We start from the raw sequence: 19,243 nt of genomic DNA on the forward strand, positions 1-19,243 counted from the left end.
CATCCTGAAGAGTGAGGTTGAATGGGCCTTAAGAAGCATTGCTAATAACAAGGCAGCAGGAGACGATGGTATCCCAGCTGAGTTGTTCAAAATCTTGCGAGATGATGCTGTAAAGGTAATACATGCTATATGCCAGCAAATTTGGAAAACACAAGAATGGCCATCAGATTGGAAAAAATCAACCTATATCCCCATACCAAAAAAAGGGAAACACTAAAGAATGTTCAAACTATCGACCAGTGGCAGTTATTTCCCATGCCAGTAAGGTAATGCTCAAGATCCTGCAAGGTAGACTTCAGCAATTCATGGAGTGAGAATTGCCAGATGTACAAGCTGGGTTTAGAAAAGGCAAAGAAACTAGGGACCAAATTGCCAATATCCACTGGATAATGGAAAAAGCCAGGGAGTTTCAGAAAAACATCTATTTCTGTTTTATTGTCTATTCTAAAGCCTTTGACTGTGTGGACCATAACAAATTGTGGCAAGTTCTTAGTGGTACGGGGATACCAAGTCATCTTGTATGCCTCCTGAGGAATCTGTATAATGACCAAGTAGCAACAGTAAGAACAGACCACAGAACAACGGACTGGTTTAAGATTGGGAAAGGAGTACGGCAGGGCTGTATACTCTCACCCTACCTATTCAATCTGTACGCAGAACACATCATGTGATGTGCTGGGCTTGAGGAATCCAAGGCTGGAGTTCAAATCGCTGGAAGAAACATTAACAATCTCAGATATGCAGATGATACCACTTGGATGGCTGAAAGCGAAGAGGAATTATGGCCTTATGATGAAGGTGAAAGAAGAAAGTGCAAAAGCTGACTTGCAGCTAAACCTCAAAAAAACCAAGATTATGGCAACCAGCTTGATTGATAACTGGCAAATAGGGGGGAGAAAACATAGACTTTGTATTTCTAGGCACAAAGATTACTGCAGATGCTGATTGCAGCCAGGAAATCAGAAGATGTTTATTTCTTGGAAGGAGAGCAATGACAAATCTTGATAAAATAGCTAAGAGCAGAGACATCACACTGACAACAAAGGTCCACATAGTTAAAGCAATGGTGTTCCCCGTAGTAACATACGGCTGCGAGAGCTGGACCATAAGGAAGGCTTAGGGAAGGAAGATAGATGCTTTTGAACTGTGGTGTTGGAGGAAAATTCTGAGAGTGCCTTGGACTGCAAGAAGATCAAACCAGTCCATCCTCCAGGAAATAAAGCCAGACTGCTCACTTGAGGGAATGATATTAAAGGCCAAACTGAAATACTTTGGCCACATAATGAGAAGACAGGACACCCTGGAGAAGATGCTGATGCTAGGGAGAGTGGAAGGCAAAAGGAAGAGGGGCCGACCAAGGGCAAGATGGATGGATGATATTCTAGAGGTGACGGACTCGTCCCTGGGGGAGCTGGGGGTGTTGACGACCGACAGGAAGCTCTGGCGTGGGCTGGTCCATGAAGTCACGAAGAGTTGGAAGTGACTGAATGAATAAACAACAACAAAACCAACACAGTTATATGTCTAATCTAGTTATACAGGTAGTCCTCCCTTAGCTACCATAACTGGGACTGGCAACTCTGTTGCTAAGCACTGTGGTTGCTAAGCGGAAAATCATGTGACCGCAATGGACTTATGTTACTTCCCATTCAGTTGTAAAGCAAGTCACTGCAGTCGTTAAGTGAAACGTAGCATGACCCCAACATGCGGTTTTACCTCTGCATTCTCCATTAACCCTGCTTGTTGCAAGCTGGCTGGGAAGCATGCAAATGGTGGTCATGTGACCCCAGGACATTGCAACAGTTGTAAATGCAAGGATTGGTTGTAAAGGTTTTTTTTTTTTATACTGTCGTAAGTACAGTCGCTGAAGGAGGCAGTTGGTAAGCAAGGACTACCTGCATGCTCAAACCATAAGAAATATATTTATTAAAAGAACAGCGTTGTAAATACCAAATTGTAATATTAAACTTTTGCCCTTGAGATTTATGATGGGAGAACATCTTATTGTAAGATGGAACTCAAACTGTTTGAGAATAAAATAGGGACATATATAGATAAGTTACTGATAGTGCACTTAATATTGGTTGGCAATTTTAATACAAGAATTGGGTCAAATGGCAAATTGCTTTTTGCTATTCATCACCAGTCCCTAGATCTGACAACATTCACACTCTTACGCTGCCAATCTAAATATGTGATTCGAGATTACAGAGAACTCTGTCTCATCCAGATTTTTACAAAACTGAATTTGGCAATTTTTAATGGGTCCACTAGGGACGCGGTGGCGCTGCGGGTTAAACCGCTGAGCTGCTGAGCTTGCCAATCGGAAGGTCGGCGGTTCGAATCCGCGTGGCGGGGTGAGCTCCTGTTGCTAGTCCCAGCTCCTGCCAACCTAGCAGTTCGAAAACATGCCAATGTGAGTAGATTAATAGGTACCACTTCGGCAGGCAGGTAACAGCGTTCTGTGTAGTCATGCCGGCCACATGACCACTGAAGTGTCTACGAACAAACGCCGGCTCTTCGGCTTTGAAACGGAGATGAGCACCACCCCCTAGAGTCGGACACGACTGGACTTCATGTCAAGGGAAACCTTTACCTTTACCTAATGGGTCCACTAGAGATGACCATTCTAACCCTTCATTGTTAGATTATATTGGGATATTGCAGAGCTTAATCCCCTACTTATTTACGTTTACTATAGCAATTGTCTTGAAAATAATAACTTCCTGGGCACTTTATATTTGAGGACATTGATCGGTTGCAGTTACCACCTTGTCATAGTGCAACTGTAATGGATGACTTCTGTCCCACTAATCTCCTCAGCAAGAAGTTATGATTGTCAAATTGATTATATCAGAGCCAACAGTAGTGGATGGTGCATCAGATGATGCCATGCTGAATAGCTATAATTAAGTAGTTTCAGCAAATGTTAACAACCTCACAATTCTCCACTGCCAGAAGACACACAAATATTCACCATATCTGGTTTGATCATGAATGCCAAGATGTTAGGAGGTCTCTGAATCAGTATTCAATCAGTATTTCAAACTGTATAAAGAAAACCCTGTTTTTTGTTCAACTTCTGACTTACAGAAACCAAACAGCATTATAAACAGTTAACCCATGAGACAAAAGAAAGCTATAGGGGAATCCTAGCAATGTCTGATAGTGGCAGCCCATCTAGAGAACCGCACTAGTTTTTGGAAGTTGGTAGTTCTGTCTCCTTCAAATAACAATATCATTGTTCTGCTTTATATGCACCAACTAAGGCCCCTATATGGACATGGAATTGGATGTGGCCTCCTTACTCCAATGGCCCCCGGTTTCATGCTCAGAAATAATAAAGCAGTTTAAATCAGGAAAAGAATCCAGTTTGGATTTAATTACTTATGAAGTAATGAATTGGTGGTTTGGGCTGGAGGCTCCCAGTGTTGGCTTCTCTTTTTATAGGAATAGATTACTTTTCGAAGATTCTTAAAGACTGGGACTTGGCTATTATAATTCCGATTTACAAGAAAAGCAAAAGAGATAATCCCACTAACATCCACCCAATTAGTCTGTTAAGTCAAATTATCAAAATGTATAAGTTACAAGTTAAATTTCTAGACCGGCTTGAGAATCTGAATATATCCTGATGGATAAACAGGTTGAGCTTAGGACAGGTTGATCTATATTAGACCATGCTACGATGCTACAGCACTTGGTAGAAAAGTATACCCCCACACTTTGTGCAGTTTCCATTGATTTTAGATTTCCATTTGTCGCAGTTTCTAGAACTAAACTGTGGTACAAACTTAAAAACACTTCAGTAGATATATGTCCGCTGTTTTTGATATTTAAAATTTATGAGGATGTGAGACTGAAAATCAAGTATAGCAATCAAGGACATGTCACTAAAGTAATATTTGTAACAAGAGGAGTTAGACAGGAATGTGTATTGGCTGCAGTTTCACTTAATACATAAATTCCTTAGCAGTTAGGTGGATACACCTTTGAGTAGGTGAAAACCTTCAGATATTTATGGGTAGTTTTTCAAGCTTCTGAAAGCTGAAATGCTCACCTGGATTATATATTTTAAAATGCACAGAAATCAGCCTCAGATATCCAAGCTTATCATTTTGTTGAGGTGAAGAGTTTATACCTTCTGCAATTAAGTTATCTGCAACTAAATCCCAAACACAGCTGCTGTATGAGGTTCACTAGGGCCATAAAATGACATGGCTATTCTAGAGAGAGTCCAAAAAAAATTCTGGGAAATATTTTCAAAGATTATTCCAAGATTTCTCAGAATATTTCTATTATGAGAAATATTGTCTTCCAAATATGGTGCACTGGTGGGAAGTTGAATCTAGCCTTTGGATAAACATTTTTACTTATTAGTGAAAACCTATAACCCATCTGGATTGGCCAAACTCTGGCAGATACTTTCAATTTTTCTTGGGAAAAAGCTAACTCAACAAAAATTGAATTATTATGGTGTCTCCTGCGATGCTGTTTTGCCAATGGGGCCGGATCAAGCCAAATTAACCTTAAAAATAGAATTGTTGACACAGAATGTCAATTAGAACCTGCTGCTTATCCCTGGGATGCATTTATAAACAATTTTCATATCTCAGTCCTTTAACTTAGAAGAGCTTTACCTCTAGCTTATTTCAATGGGCTCCCTGCACCAGTTTTGAAAGGGAAATGCCAAAAAAATTACTTTGTACCATGGTACTGTCCATCTGGCATGAATGCCATAGAAACCACAGCCCAAGCTTGTTTTCAGCTGATCACCTCTCTCTTATCTGCATTTCTGTGGCACTCTGGTAGCCTTAACTTATACTTCTTGCTATATGACAAAGGCAATTTTACATTCCTAAATGTTGCAAAATTCTGTTACATCATGTGTAAACTCTGCCCAGATATGGACAGTAATAGTCAGTGATGTAGTTTAGCTACTCTGTTATGGTACATGACCACACTAAAATAATTCACAAAGTCACAGCCATTAGAGCTATGAGACTGATGAAGTCCATATTAATAATTTATATTCTACAGGTTTATTTTTACTTCCTTAGCCTTTTAGTTTTATCACTATTGCTTTCTATATATCACATTATTTTATAATACATTATTATAATTCCAATATTAATATTAAACATATTTTACTGGTAGAATTTACTGATACAGCAATTTTATGTTAATTATTTTTATTTTTAGCTATTTCATAGTTTCATGTATTTATTTTAACATATATTATAAATCATACGAATGTATACTGTACTGTATTATACTGTGGTTTTCATAATCTTTAAATTTTAGTAGAATTTTAATAGAATCTTAAAATTTTAGCATAATTATGATTTAATAGTTTGTATGAGTAATCTTACTGACTAAATAACTTAGTTATTTTTTTCCACAGCATACAGTAGAGGCCAGATTGTCATAATGGATGGTTGTAAATTGTATAACTTAATGTTATCTTTTGTTGGTTGATGACTGAAATAAAGATAACCAGTACAGAATTATGGGCTAGACTTCACATTGTTGTAATAAACATTACTGTCATATATATTGGTACTATGTTTATTCTCAGTAGATTTCTTTAGCAAATTTTTTGTTTTGCTTCTACCATATCAAAAATACTTAAATTCTTAAGGAGCCTTAAGCTTGTAAGAGATATTCGTTCACTTTTGAGGCAGAGAAACTAATTCAGTGAATCTAAGAATAAAGGTGGTACAAGGTACAAGGCTGAAAGCTGAAATGTGGAAGCTTCTTGTTCTGAGTTCATAGTTATGTTAGAAATGAAGAACTGTGTGAACTACTGCCCTGGGTGAATGGGAGGGCACCTTATTTCTATTTAAAAGATAAATCTGTGTATCAGTATTGGATGACTAACATCAGAGAAATGTTACTCATCAACAGAGATACCATGATTGTAGTACTTTGGAACTGTTTTGATTCCATTTCAGTGTACTCTTATTTCATTGTTATCTTTGGTGTTAGTTGAATTTCAGTGGTTAGTATTGAACAATCTTGTCAGCACAGAAACTTCCCTCTTTTATGAAGGATTTGTATTAGTTTATCAGTTATACATTAATAGTTCTAGGAATGGTCAAGTGTACTTTAAAAATGTTTTAAACAATTTATAAATTGCCCAGAGTAACTGGGAGTCAGGCAACATATAAATTTAATTTAATTTATTTATTGCTACTCCTACTACTATTACTATAAAGGTAAAGTAAAGGTTTATTGTAAACTGCCCAGAGTCTCTCCTTTGGGGGGAGATGGGCGGTGATAAAAATGAATTAAATAAATAAAGACTCTCAACTGCTGATGACTGTCTGCCCATGTAGTTTTCTCAGGAACAATATGAGCTGATTTGCTGTTGCTATCTTCTAGGATTTTTGACATCTCCTCTAGCCTACTGCTTTGAGATATTCTGGTGGCCTCCTATCCAATTACTAATCAAGTTTGATCTTGTTTAGCTTTTTCAAGTTTGGTCAAAGTCAATTCAGTGCTGTACCTTGCTCTGCAGGAGGGTACTTAAGATATACTGTAGATAGAGACAGAGAGAGAGAGAGAGAGAGAGATGAATTGAGAGGGACAATCCTGTGCATCTCAGGTTGCTATTGCATTTATGTTATTGCCACTAAAATTAAACCGAATCTAGCTAATATGTACTGGCCTAATTGTAGTTCGGGAGAAATCTAATTGTACCCGGAGTATGTCATTAAGATGCTCCATTTGATGCCATTTAGGTTTGAAGAAGAAAACAGTTCTTATTAATGGTAAGTATATGACTAATGATAATACTGTAAATGGTTTGAGATTTAGTATGTGACGAAAACATTTCACAGTAGGATTCAGCTATGTTAAGAATTAGGAATTCATTGATTTCATTATCCATCTATATATCTTTGGATATAGAGCCAGTGATCTACTTGATGGATGAACATACTGATGACATTTGTAGGCTATGGCTATATATTGTAATACAATATGCGTGTGTACTTGCTTTGTGAAAACGGTTCAGAAGAAACCTGCCTTCCTTTCTGGTACATTTTTAGAATATAATTTAACTTTATTGTACTTAATGAGATAAAAAGCTTTTTTTAAATTAGATTTTATAATTTTAAAACTGTAAGCTGCTAAAGATGTCATATAGGTTGAGATTAATAGTTATAAATAGATTTTAGGAAAAGCATACCTTTTAAAGTTTTTTATTATCTTTTTCAAAGATACATTAGTCAACTTTACAAAATTAAACCAAGAAATAAAAATCATGTACTGTACAATAAATCTATTATCATTAGCAGTAATATACAGCTAATACAGCTTTCCCTTTCCACTGTGAAGTTTGTGTCCTCTTTGCTGTTCTTAAATTATTATTCATAAAATGAGCAGGATTTTTTAATCCTAAGAAGCACTTTTGAACACTTCCCACTGAAAGTCTATTTTCCTTATCAAACAATGCAGTTTTTTTTTTCCTGTTTCCAATATATAGATTGAGACGTTTATCTGTTCTTCAGTAAATTAATTCATGCTGTAGATATATTCAGCTAATGTTAAAATGATAAAAATAAATTAATATCAGTTTATGAACTTTCATCAGCACAGTGACTCAACTTCGCTTCATGGGTGGCATCAATATTCTGAAACATTCTTATTAATTAAACTCTCCTATTGGTTAAAAAATTAATGTCCTTAGTCATTCTCAATTTCACAATGTGAAATTCCTCTGCATATACTTTATTACTATCCTGTTCTTACTGGCTTTATTATTTGATTATTAATTATTTGATTATTGAATATCTTTTTAGTATAATAAACTGAATGACCATTGCCTTTCTTTCACTCACAAATACACCTTTGCTTTTTACTTATACCTCTTTTTTCCCTTTTTTCTTCTTGAGTTAATATTTTTAATTATTTGGGGTTACAATAAGATTCCTGGTCTCTGACTTTTATGCGCTGATAGAAGTAAACCATGTTTGTGGCAGTGACTATATCACCATTGCTCTTGTTTTCTGCCAAGAGTCTCTGAACTGAGGCAGTTTATAAATTTCATAAGTGAATGATAAATAAATCCTCTTTTATTTTCATTTAAAGTATAGTTCATTTTTGAAAATCAATGGTGCTAATTAAATTCTGATTACTTGATGGCATAATTTTTTTTCTGATAATTGTGAATTTAGTTATTCAGTGTAAAGTCTGGATAAATAGAAGTTCAATTATATGCAGTTTAAATTACAATATATAATCAGTTCATTATTTATGAAAGGTCAATCATAAACACAGTTTCATACCTTCTGTATATTAAAAGAGTGAATACAAAGTCACTTTTTTGGCTTGGATCTGCAATAGTAATAAAGAAGAGTGTTAGATAATTTATTATGTAATTTAAAATATTTAAATATTCTCAAAAAGTAAGCTGAGGCTTTTTTTTAAAGAAACATTGTATAAAATTATACATTTCCATGCCAGATTTTTTTCTGAGCGCAAATCTTTACTAGTTCCTTCATAAAACCATTAACTTACGACAGACTAGAGATATTATGATATATAATTATGCTATATTTTGTCTCATATGGTATATCTTAAAGGATATTGTGAAAGGCTGATTGTTTAAACAACAGGAATTTCATTGAAGTCATAAAATTTATTATTCTCCCCCAAAATGCATAACAATCTACAGGGAAACTATCTAACATTCCAGGAAGAGGCCTGATTTAAAACTTTCCTTTGATATATGGTACTTCCTGTGATAGAATTCTTGTACATTTCCTAAAACAAAAGTTGCTTCCAGACAAGACTGATTTAGCTCTGCTGAGACATTACTTTCCTACATGTATTTGCTAATCAGAAGCAGAGCTAAAACAGTGGCACACAAATATTTAATATATGCAGTATTATTTTTCCATGGCCACACTGTTTTTCTAATGCTCACTCAGAAGATGGTTCAGTTCAGCAAGAGAACTCAGCAATATTAAATATTTCCTCCTATTCAGGCTGTTACTGCTTCTTGATTAGTTTACATAGGTGATTGGTAATAAATATTCTTTTATGTGCCCTTTGAGTGTTTCTTGATTTTTGTTTCTTGAATTCTTGTTGTTCCAGTGGTAGTTTCTGTTTCTGAAAGAGAAGGAAGACTTTACTGATGCACTTTTCTATGGTTATAATGAATGTTTATATTCTGTCATTTTATAAAATATAGTGAGATAAAATATTTCCCTATGGGAACAGAAACTGATACTGTGACAATTGATTCACAGTATTGATCATTAATTTCCAATTCATGCTCATCAGAGAAAAGTAAAATGAGTAAAGTCTGCAAATGAGATACATTTAATTAAAGGTCCAGGAACTTTTTAAAGGTCAGCAGAATTTTGCTCTTTCCTGCTATGGAGGCTGATAATTCAGTTATATTTTCTATAAATTAGATCCGATCTGAAAAAACATAGGAAGATAATTTTGTTTTTAAAAGAAGAAAGGTATTAAGCTTATAACATTTACTGGATGCTTGCAATAAATAAATAAATAAATAATGGAGGAAAAGGTACAGAAACAACTCAAAATTGTTGAGATCGAAATCAACCTGGAGGTGAGATTGGCCCCTCCTCTTCTGGCCTTCAGGAAGAGCGTCAAGACCTGGCTTTCCCAACTAGCTTGGGGATCCAAGTGTGATAGGCAGCCCTGGGGGTGGCTGGTGGCTTAAGACGCTCTCTCTGCCTTTTAATTTCTCTCCTTTATTTTCTATTTTCTGTACTTTTTCTGTTTTTATAATGGTTTTATAATTTTTATTTGTAAGCCGCCCAGAATAACTTTTATAGTGAGATGGGCGGTATATAAATTTAATAATAAAATAAATATAAATAACTAAAATAAAATGAAATGAAGGGTGTCCCAGAAGACCCTTCTTCTGAGTTTCCACTAGAGGCAATAATCATTCCCTCTGTTTTTATATTGAAGCCTGAATGCCTTATGTAGCTAAAATTGTCCAAATGTCAAAAGAAGGCTTGAGGAATCCTAAGATTTGTAGAAATGTAAGAAGTGTTTTGAAAGCTGTAAGAAATATAATCTCCAAATACAGACTGACTATTCAGTGGCAAATGATTGCTAAATGTCAGCAAGACAAGGAGGGTGATGGAGAGAGAAAACTGGAAGGGAATTGAAAAGGAATATATTGTGTGTGGCTATCTGCCTGAAAAAGAAATGGCAGCATACCCCACTGCAGCATTTTATTTCAAGTCCCAGTCCTTCCCTCTGAATCAGGCTATGAGGGTTGGCTCCTTAAGCAGTTAAAATGGTACTTATTTACAAGATAAATAAAACTTCAAGCTTTAAAATAAATATTTAGGAAGAAAACTATAGTGAGGGCTCAGTGTGTTTTAGTGGCCATACAGCACTGATTTTTTCCTAGTTGACTCCAGGGAAACAGGAAGAGGAAGGGAGAATGGAATAGAATGGAATGGCCGGAATTCTTTTTTAAAAAATGCCATACTGTAATGTTTTGCTACAGATCCCTCTTGTCACATTCAGTAAAACATTTCTTCCTAGCCAGATTATGTACCATTTGGATTTGGTGTAGAAAGCTACCAACCTTTAAGTTCTCTTTATAAAGTCACAGTGCTTCAACATAAACCTAGTAATCTTGGGCAAAATACAAAGTTTGTACAAAACCCATTATAATCTGCAGAATTTTAAAATTGATTACAGCAATAAAAACGGATTCTCTGCTATATTCCAGGAAGGCACAATGAGGCACAGTTAGACTCTTTGATGTAAAATGGCATGGTTCTGACTTGTGGTATGATGGACTGATTTCATATTCCAGACAAGGACAAGGGTTATTTATTTCTTTATATTATATTTTTATACTGCTGAATTCCAGATGACTCCCATCAGTATACAACAGCATAAAACAATTCTCAGGGACAATATAAAATCATTTTTCCAAAAATTATATATCTGTAAAATTCTACCCATATGATGTTAGATAACAAATTCAATCCATCTCGTGTTTCTTTGGTTATCTAAATGGTTTAACTGCTATTTATATTTGGGAAAAAGGAAAGCCCACAAACAAATAGAAGGAAAAGGCAAATATTGTTTTAGAATGTGTTAAAAGTGTTTATCTACAATGACAAATAACAACAACAAAAACCTTTTCTGACCTGTTATTGAGCACAGTAAAATAATTATGCAAATTTCAGATGCACAATTGGGGTGGAGGGGAAGGTATCATGAGAAAGATGCCTTGTGTAGTCCTACTGCTTTGGAAAGTTAACTAGTTCACATTCTTCTCAAACCCTGAATGGAAGGCAATGAGTGGTGAGTATGACTTCGGGTGCAATTTTCTTTAAGTGACCTCAGCCCAAAGGCAGTTGAAGAGGCTTTGCTAACCGTGTTTGTATGTTTCTGTGTACGTGTGTGTGTGTGTGTGTGTATAATAGTTTTTTTTAATAATGTTTCAATTTGTTAATGCAGGTAAACAAATTATTGTAAGAGCAACACCAGGTTTAAAATCACTCTGAGATAGTTATTTATGATATTTAAATGTCCATTTTATTTATAGATCAAAGCAGGCATTCTTCTCTAAAGCAAGAAATTAACATCCATAACTAATTCTTGAGTAATATAGAATAAAAAGCTTGCAAAGTTACCAAACAATATTTAGGTTAATAGCTAAAGCATTGCTTTTGCTTTCTGAGCCATATTAAAGCAGATTAGGAACCCTAATAAAGTAACTTTAAAAAAAAATTAAAGTGGTAAAAATGTAATCAGATCTCATGAGATTCCAGCACTTTAAAGTTTTTAAAAAATATTTTAATTTGTAAAAAGAACTTTGGAGGTCAGTGAGCATTGTTTAATATATTTGCAAGCAGCAGACTGCCTATCTCCACTTCAGATAACAAGTGTTGGGCTGAATATGAATCCAGTATTTATTTTAGATTCTTTAAAATGTAAAGCCAGAAAAAATTAATACAGAGAAATCTTTTAGGAAATTTAAGGCTTCATTGACTGGTAATGCCTTATATTGAGTTACAATTGTTTTAAAACAAGCTGCATCCAGGATACAATAGAACTTTCAATTTATATTAAAGTTATAAAAGAAAAGATAGTTCAATTATTAACCCTTTTCTACAATGTTGCCATATTTTATAGAATTATTTTTTAAAAATTTTATATTATTCATTAATAGGTTCAAGGTGCAGGTTTTCGGGGTTGGAAAGAAGTAACATCCATATTTAATAAGGATGATGAACAACAATTATTAACAGGATGTAGATCTCCAAAATCTAAAGGGTATGTATATCATGGAGTGCAAAATGATATTAAAATGTAACAAACTATCTTTTTGTAAAGTTAATCAAATTATTAAAACTAGAATCAAAGTAATAAATCAGGAAGAAGTAACTAAGATTCCAGAAACATAGACAATATACAGTTAAATTTTCCACTGTTTTTCATATCAAAACATTCTACTTAAAGATTTATATTGAATAGGAGCCGCAATTGTAGATAATTTGGGGGAAAACTGGCATTATTTCCAATAATACAGCTAGAGCTGCCAACAAATAGAAATCTGTGGTTTTGTAAAGAACTTACTTTTAATTTTTACCGTTCTGGTTAATCTTACATTAACTCTTTCTGCCTTTAGCCATTTTTTAAAAGCTAGAAAAGTAAGAATAAATGCTTAAATGAGTTAAATATCTTCAGTGAGTGGAACTTAAGCAATAAGAGGAAGATATTGGGAAAACCATCATATCATCATCTTTCATCCAGTGGCAAAACCATGTTCGTTTTGTCTGTCCCAGACATTTAAATACCTTCCTTTTTAATATGCTTTCCAATAAAACTATTTATTATTCTCTAGAACAAATATAAAACCTAAAGAGGATTTGAAATCAGAAAAGAAAGCTGGATTTTGGGACAGCTTGGTGATAAAACAGAACATCCATTCCAGGAAGCCAGATGAGATTGAAGGATGGGAGCCCCCCCAGATTCCTGCCAGTGACCATCTCAAAGATACAGAAAGTACTTTAAGTGACTATTCATCTTGGTCAGGCTGGGAAGATGAAACCAAAGGCTCTACAAAGTACACAAACCTGGAAAGCTCAGGAAATAGTTCAAGGTGGAGTATTAAATCAGCTGGAAGGTTGGTTAGCATTAGGCGACAAAGTAAAGGTAACCTTACTGATAACTGGGAAGAACTAGAATGATATGAAGGATTAGTTATGGCAAAATAGAACATTTCAGCTTCAGAGTATTCCATGTTTTTCTGCAAGAATAGCCAATCTGAATCTGGGATGGGTGCATGCATTTCTAAAATCATAAGATCTAGAATATCACGAACTTGTTCCACAAACCCCAGAACGGTTGGATCAACCCATTCCACAGGAAGAAGTAAAGCAATGTTTTGTTTTGCATGTATCTCAAAGGATGTGGAATGTTCTAAAAATTGTTTTAGGTTAGATGATTTATGTCTACACTTAAACCAAAATCAGAACACTGCATATTTTTACAGAACTGCATTATTCAAATTCTCTAATAGTTGACTCATTGGTTTCTTAGCCCTTCTATTTCCTCACTGAACAAAGTTAACATCAACTTTGTGCCTGTAATTTTCACATTCATGTTGTCTGTCATCTTGAGTTGCTGTTTAAAAACTTTAATGATTGTATACACACTGGTTGAATATTGACTGCGTTAATGTAAGATTTGGATTTCTTGAACATGAGATAACATTTTATTTTTTGAATGCTTTCCCCGTTTTGTGAAAATGCTGGTTTGTAGCCGATACCTCATTGTTCCAGCTTTACATTGCTTTCTTGTTCTTAGCATGAACATTTGATTCTCAGGCTGACATGTCAGAATTCTGCATTTTTCTAAAATACTGAATCAAACATGAAGTGCAAGAACACCAATGTTTTTATTCTGTTGCAAACATGTCACAGATGCTACTGTATATTGTGGTATTGAACTATTACTCAGCTAAAGCAGAAGTGCAGTCATCCCAAACCATATACCATAAACACAACTCAGTTGCCAGCTTAAGCACAAATTATATACTTTAGTACTAAAGTAGCTGCATGTAGTTTGGCTCCACTTCATTGCAGAAATAGAAGCAAGAACTCATCATCTGAGCAAACTTGAGTAATATGGATGCTTTTCAGGTTGCTGCTACTCCTCAGCTGAGTCATTGTATATATTACCATCATTACATATTATTAGGTATTTTTTTGGCTGTTGTATGATTTAGAAAACTAAGAAATCAAGCCTTTCAGAAAATCCAGCCTATAAGAAATGTTATCACTCGGTTTATACTTAATCCTTTTAGAAATTGCTTTTTAATCTTTGTCCTCATGTTTCTTAAACTACACAAGCCTCTATTTTTGCTGCTGTGTAGGATTTGATTGGTTATGCTCTTCCTTTGCATTTTCATGGTGACAAACATTCTGTCCTGGCTGTGTATAAACGCTTATTTTAATTTGCTGTTATACAATTTAGATACTGATTGCTGCTCATTTTATTACTGAAAAAGAACAATCCTTCTTAGTGCAAAAAGAAGAGAGGAAATGTACTCTAACACTAATGTAGGGGTTCTCTCCCCTACAGGATATTTTTATATATACATTTATTTAAAATTGTCCCGTGTATGAGCTTAGCATGATAGAAGACACTGTAATTTAGTAGGCATATGTGCCACCATGAGAGAAGAAAGTGATGAAATTACTTTATTTGAACAAGTTCCTTCAAATCAACAAGGAAATACATCAGATAAATGTTTTTTTGCATTCTTCATCATAAGCATCTTTTCCATTCTTCTGAACACTCCATGTAGGAAGTTCCCTCAAAGTCTAGAGATTAAACTTGCTAAAAATTATTTTACATAAAATATGTCCTTGTGAAGGGAATACAATAATTTTGAATTGGAGAAGACAGTTATAACTAAATAAGAAGCTACCAAAGAGCCATTGCTCAACTATTTCTACTAATGATTTGAAAAATGAAGAAAATATTAAAAGTGCCTTGAATTATAATAGCTTGCTGTAGAGATGTTTGGTTAGAGAATTTCACTGTTTTCTTGCTCTTCCTTAAAAAGCTTTGATTTTTTGATTTGAGGTTCTACAAAATGAGTATCTAATCTAGGATGGTAGCATATTTCTTGCCTCTTAATTATCAGTCCTTAGTTGATACTGATACTGAGCATATATGTCACTGCTTATATAATGACCTGTTTAGCAATATAGATACTACAAATCTATGTTCAGAATTACTTTTCAATAATCAGCAGGTTGTTTTTAAGGACTATTTTATAACTATGCAGAACATTTCCAAGGTATAGTTTCTCCCCACAAGTTAATGCATCAAATTATATTAAAAATTAAAATATACTGTACAGACAAAAATGATGGCTACAGTCCTGAGATATAACAGATACCTCTCAATAATACACCAAGATTTTATAGCCTTCCTCCACCATGTCAGTGCTATCTTATATCTTTGAGCATACATAATTTTTCCTTGCTGCTGCATTGCACTTTGAGATGCCCCTATGCCAAGCAGTATCTTGTGATCAGGTGACTCACATGCAGGTTGCAGAATTGGGGAATTAGGCTGCCACAACTAGCCTGAACCTTGGAATTGGGCTATTAAGATACCCTTTTTGATTTTTCATTTGTTTCTTCTGACAGATGTATTTCAAACTAATGGCATCTGCCCTATGTTGAAGGAAATTGACAACATTTTTTTTTTCTTTTCAAAAACTAAATTGTAAAATTATAGCCTAAACACAGTTGCTATGGCAAACTACAGCATTTTCCTTTGGAGGAATGGGATTTTATAGTAGCATTATAACTGAACCAGTAATTTAAAAACAGATTTGTTTGGGCAAATTAAAACAGTATTCAGACCAATGAGAGTAAATTGGTATATTAAGACGAATTTTAAGTTCAGAGAAAGCATTAAAAATATGTATATTCCATTGAAAGCAATTTACTACCTGACTGTCTAGTTTGTGCCCTAATTTCTTAAAATTAGTTGGAAGTAACTCCAGAATATAGCCATTTTCTTTATGCAAAGATCTCTGTAGCTTACAGTTTATGGAAGATCTCCATACAAAAGAAGCAAAAGTATGTTGGCATTGAGATCTGACATAGAAACAAATCCAGGAGTGAAACTCAAGAGAGTCAAATATGTAGTCTTACCATTTATGGAAGCTTTTATATACTGTGACAAATAGAGGTTCTGCCTTGCGTATTATACCTGTTAAGTGCCTGTATTTCACCTTGATGTCATTTCTGTGATACCCAGCTTAATTTCATGTAGGTGTAACATTCACACGTTTGTTCTATAATGATGGATAGAATTACAAAGCTAAATCCTAATTGTAAAACAAATTCCAACACCTCGATCCTATGTGTTGGCTTAAGCTGTTGTGTTATAAATAATGAGTTGTGATGATGAAGCTGATCTACCTGAAAAGCAGAACTGATATGGATGGTTTTGCCCTACTGTTGCAAAAGCTGTTTCTGTTCATTGGTCACAGTCACATGACTGGCAATCCTTTGATACAGCCTTCACAAAACCCATGGACCACAACTCATTCCTGTCTGCCTACACTGCAGATTATGTGTTGAGTGATGGCTCTCCATAGGAATTCTAAAGTGCTGTCAGTTGCTATGCTGGATCCTTTTGTGAGCAGGAATGTGCAATATGGTCTGCCTTCTATTTGGTCTTAATGCTGGATCCTTTGTGCTCTGGAAGTAGATAAAAAGTCCGAAGGTCAGGCCTAAAATAAGAATTTGAGATATATAAGGTATTGCCTAGTTTATTAAAGCTATGGAAGTTTTTTTTATAAAAATGAATAGAGTCTATCAGAATTTGCACGCTGTTGTATCATTGATTTCCATCTGTTTAATGTTCTCATCAAAATTCATGGGATATAAGTGTCCTTCACTTTGGCTGGTTTATGTCCATGTTTTCCTAAAGCAGAACTACTTAATTCTTAAAGGCAATGATTAAATTTTAATATAATTTATTGATGTGCTTTTGTAGATTTTTAAAATATAGTTTTCCTGGTCAGTGTTTGTTTGCTTGACAACTTATTATTTGCATTTTTCATGTATCACTACTTTGATATGGGTCAGCCTTCCTTTAAACAATACATGCCTTTTTTCTAACTATTTGATTTTAAGTATATTAGTTTTAAAAATACACAGTTTTAAGATTGCACAAATGTAATGATTCATATGTTGTTTATGTTGCCTTTTCACTGCATCTATGCATAATTCTTGGCTTGAAGTCAATGAAGGTGAAATGCTTTATGTGACTTTAATTAGTCACTTAATGCTCGTGTTTCCTTTTCTGTATTTTATTAGTTTCACTTAAAAATAGTATTTTCACAGATGAATAAAAACTTAATTAAAACCAGACTAGCAAAAATCTTCATTTAATTCCATTGATCATATGTTCCAAAGACTTATCTGTAGAAGCAGGGTGTAGCTATTATTGACTGTACTTCTAAAGGAACTGCATCCTTATGCTTGCCACACTTCTGTAAATGTCATTGATTAATTTGATTTGCTTTGATTTCATTAGGAGAGTCAGCATCCTGGGCCTAGGCTCTTAGTGAGCTTAAAGTCTTCCAAAAATCAGTAGAAATCTACATATTTTTTTATTTTTGTATCCCACACCTTTAAGGAAGTAAAAAAATGCAATGCATAACAAGCACTAAATAGCCAACCAAAATAATTTAGAATAACATTTAAAAAAAATCAAAAGCACAGTATTCTCTACTTACAAGAGTCAAACTTCTGCAAAAATAAAGCTTTTTTTCCTGATTCTAAAAGAACATTGAAATAGTGTATTGGACAAAGATTTCTAGTTGCCTTAAAGGATCCCACACCTTAGATAAAGGTAAAGGTTTCCCTTGACGTAAAGTCCAGTCGAATCCGACTCTAGGGTGCGGTGCTCATCTCCGTTTCTAAGCCTTGGAGCCGGCGTTGTCATAAACACTTCCGGGTCATGTGGCCAGCATGACGACTCGGAACGCCGTTACCTTCCCGCCGAAGCGGTACCTATTGATCTCACATTTGCATGTTTTCGAACTGCTAGGTGAGCAGGAGCTGGGATGAGCAACGGGAGCTCACCCCGCCGCGCGGTTTCGAACCGCCAACCTTCCGATCGACAGCTCAGCGGTTTATGTGGCTATCCAGAGAAGAGCCTCACATGATTCTAATCAATAGGTCGTCTGGTATAGATTAAGATATCAAGGATATACCTAAACCCTAATAATAATTTACAAAGTGGCATCTTTAGTAAATTGTTAATTACTTTCAGTCTTGGCCAGAGGGCCAAAGTCTCTGATATTTCTATGCAAATTTCAAGGATATGCAAAATAGTACAGTATTACAGGACAATAATATCAATGAGATACGTTAGAGGCAAGCAAAACAGGTAAACATCAATTAAAAGTATCTGCCTTGCAGCACAAGAGCCTACTGAAATAAGTAAATCTTTAGTAGATAGCAGAAGGTAACTAAATTTTGGCCATCTGAGAGTTGAACTATAGGCTACAGTCATTGCCTAGCCAGCAGCTGATCCTCTTTTCTTTTTCTTTGAACCCCTATCCACATGGAGAGGAGATTTAAATTTTCTTCTCTGCTTCTTTACTGAAATACCTGTATCCTTACTGTACAGGGAATAAGGGAAACTTGTATTGTCTTTTTTCTATTAAATCCCATGTGTTTTGGGAATTTCAGGAAAGAAGGCAACTGAGGGAAGATGCATTTAAATCTAACATAAGAGATTTAAACTATTTCCTAACATTAAATACATTTTTAAAGCAATCAGCTGCATAATATTCAATTATTCTGCCACTCCTAGGACATGTTGTTCCGGAGCTTGGGTGAGGTCACTGAGAATGACCTTTCTAGCCGATTTATGGCAGCAGGCAGGCTGCTACAGTAGTATATTATTCCAGCAATGTCACACTAGGCAAAAGCTTTCTATAGTATTTGCCCCACAACTCTCTTTTAGCAAAGGTCTTTTCCAATATTAATTACATAATCATCTTAACAGTTCTTACCCATTTTATTGGCTCCTGTTGTTTGCAGCAAAGGAATTAGTGACACACAGATTCTTAATGCTGTAGTATTTGCCTGTTCACTAATTGATCTTGAGAGGCATGGGGGACAATATAAAGTGGCAAAGCAACATTTTGACCATTGCAGTTGTAATTCAGGATTCTAAA

General features: G+C 34.9%; 1 protein-coding gene across 1 annotated transcript in view; it reads left to right on the top strand.

Moving 5' to 3' along the window:
• TDRP (testis development related protein) overlaps positions 1 to 17,412 on the top strand; it is a 53,902-nt gene extending 36,490 nt beyond the window's left edge. The window contains exons 4-5 of the mRNA XM_063313945.1: positions 12,188 to 12,291; positions 12,863 to 17,412. Of these exons, the coding sequence (XP_063170015.1) occupies positions 12,188 to 12,291; positions 12,863 to 13,208 (450 nt within the window). The 3' untranslated portion in view covers positions 13,209 to 17,412. The remainder of the gene's footprint in view (positions 1 to 12,187; positions 12,292 to 12,862) is intronic.
• Positions 17,413 to 19,243: the final 1,831 nt, after the last annotated feature.

This window comes from Candoia aspera, chromosome 1 (assembly GCF_035149785.1).
Source record: "Candoia aspera isolate rCanAsp1 chromosome 1, rCanAsp1.hap2, whole genome shotgun sequence".
Taxonomy (NCBI): Eukaryota; Metazoa; Chordata; class Lepidosauria; order Squamata; family Boidae; genus Candoia; species Candoia aspera.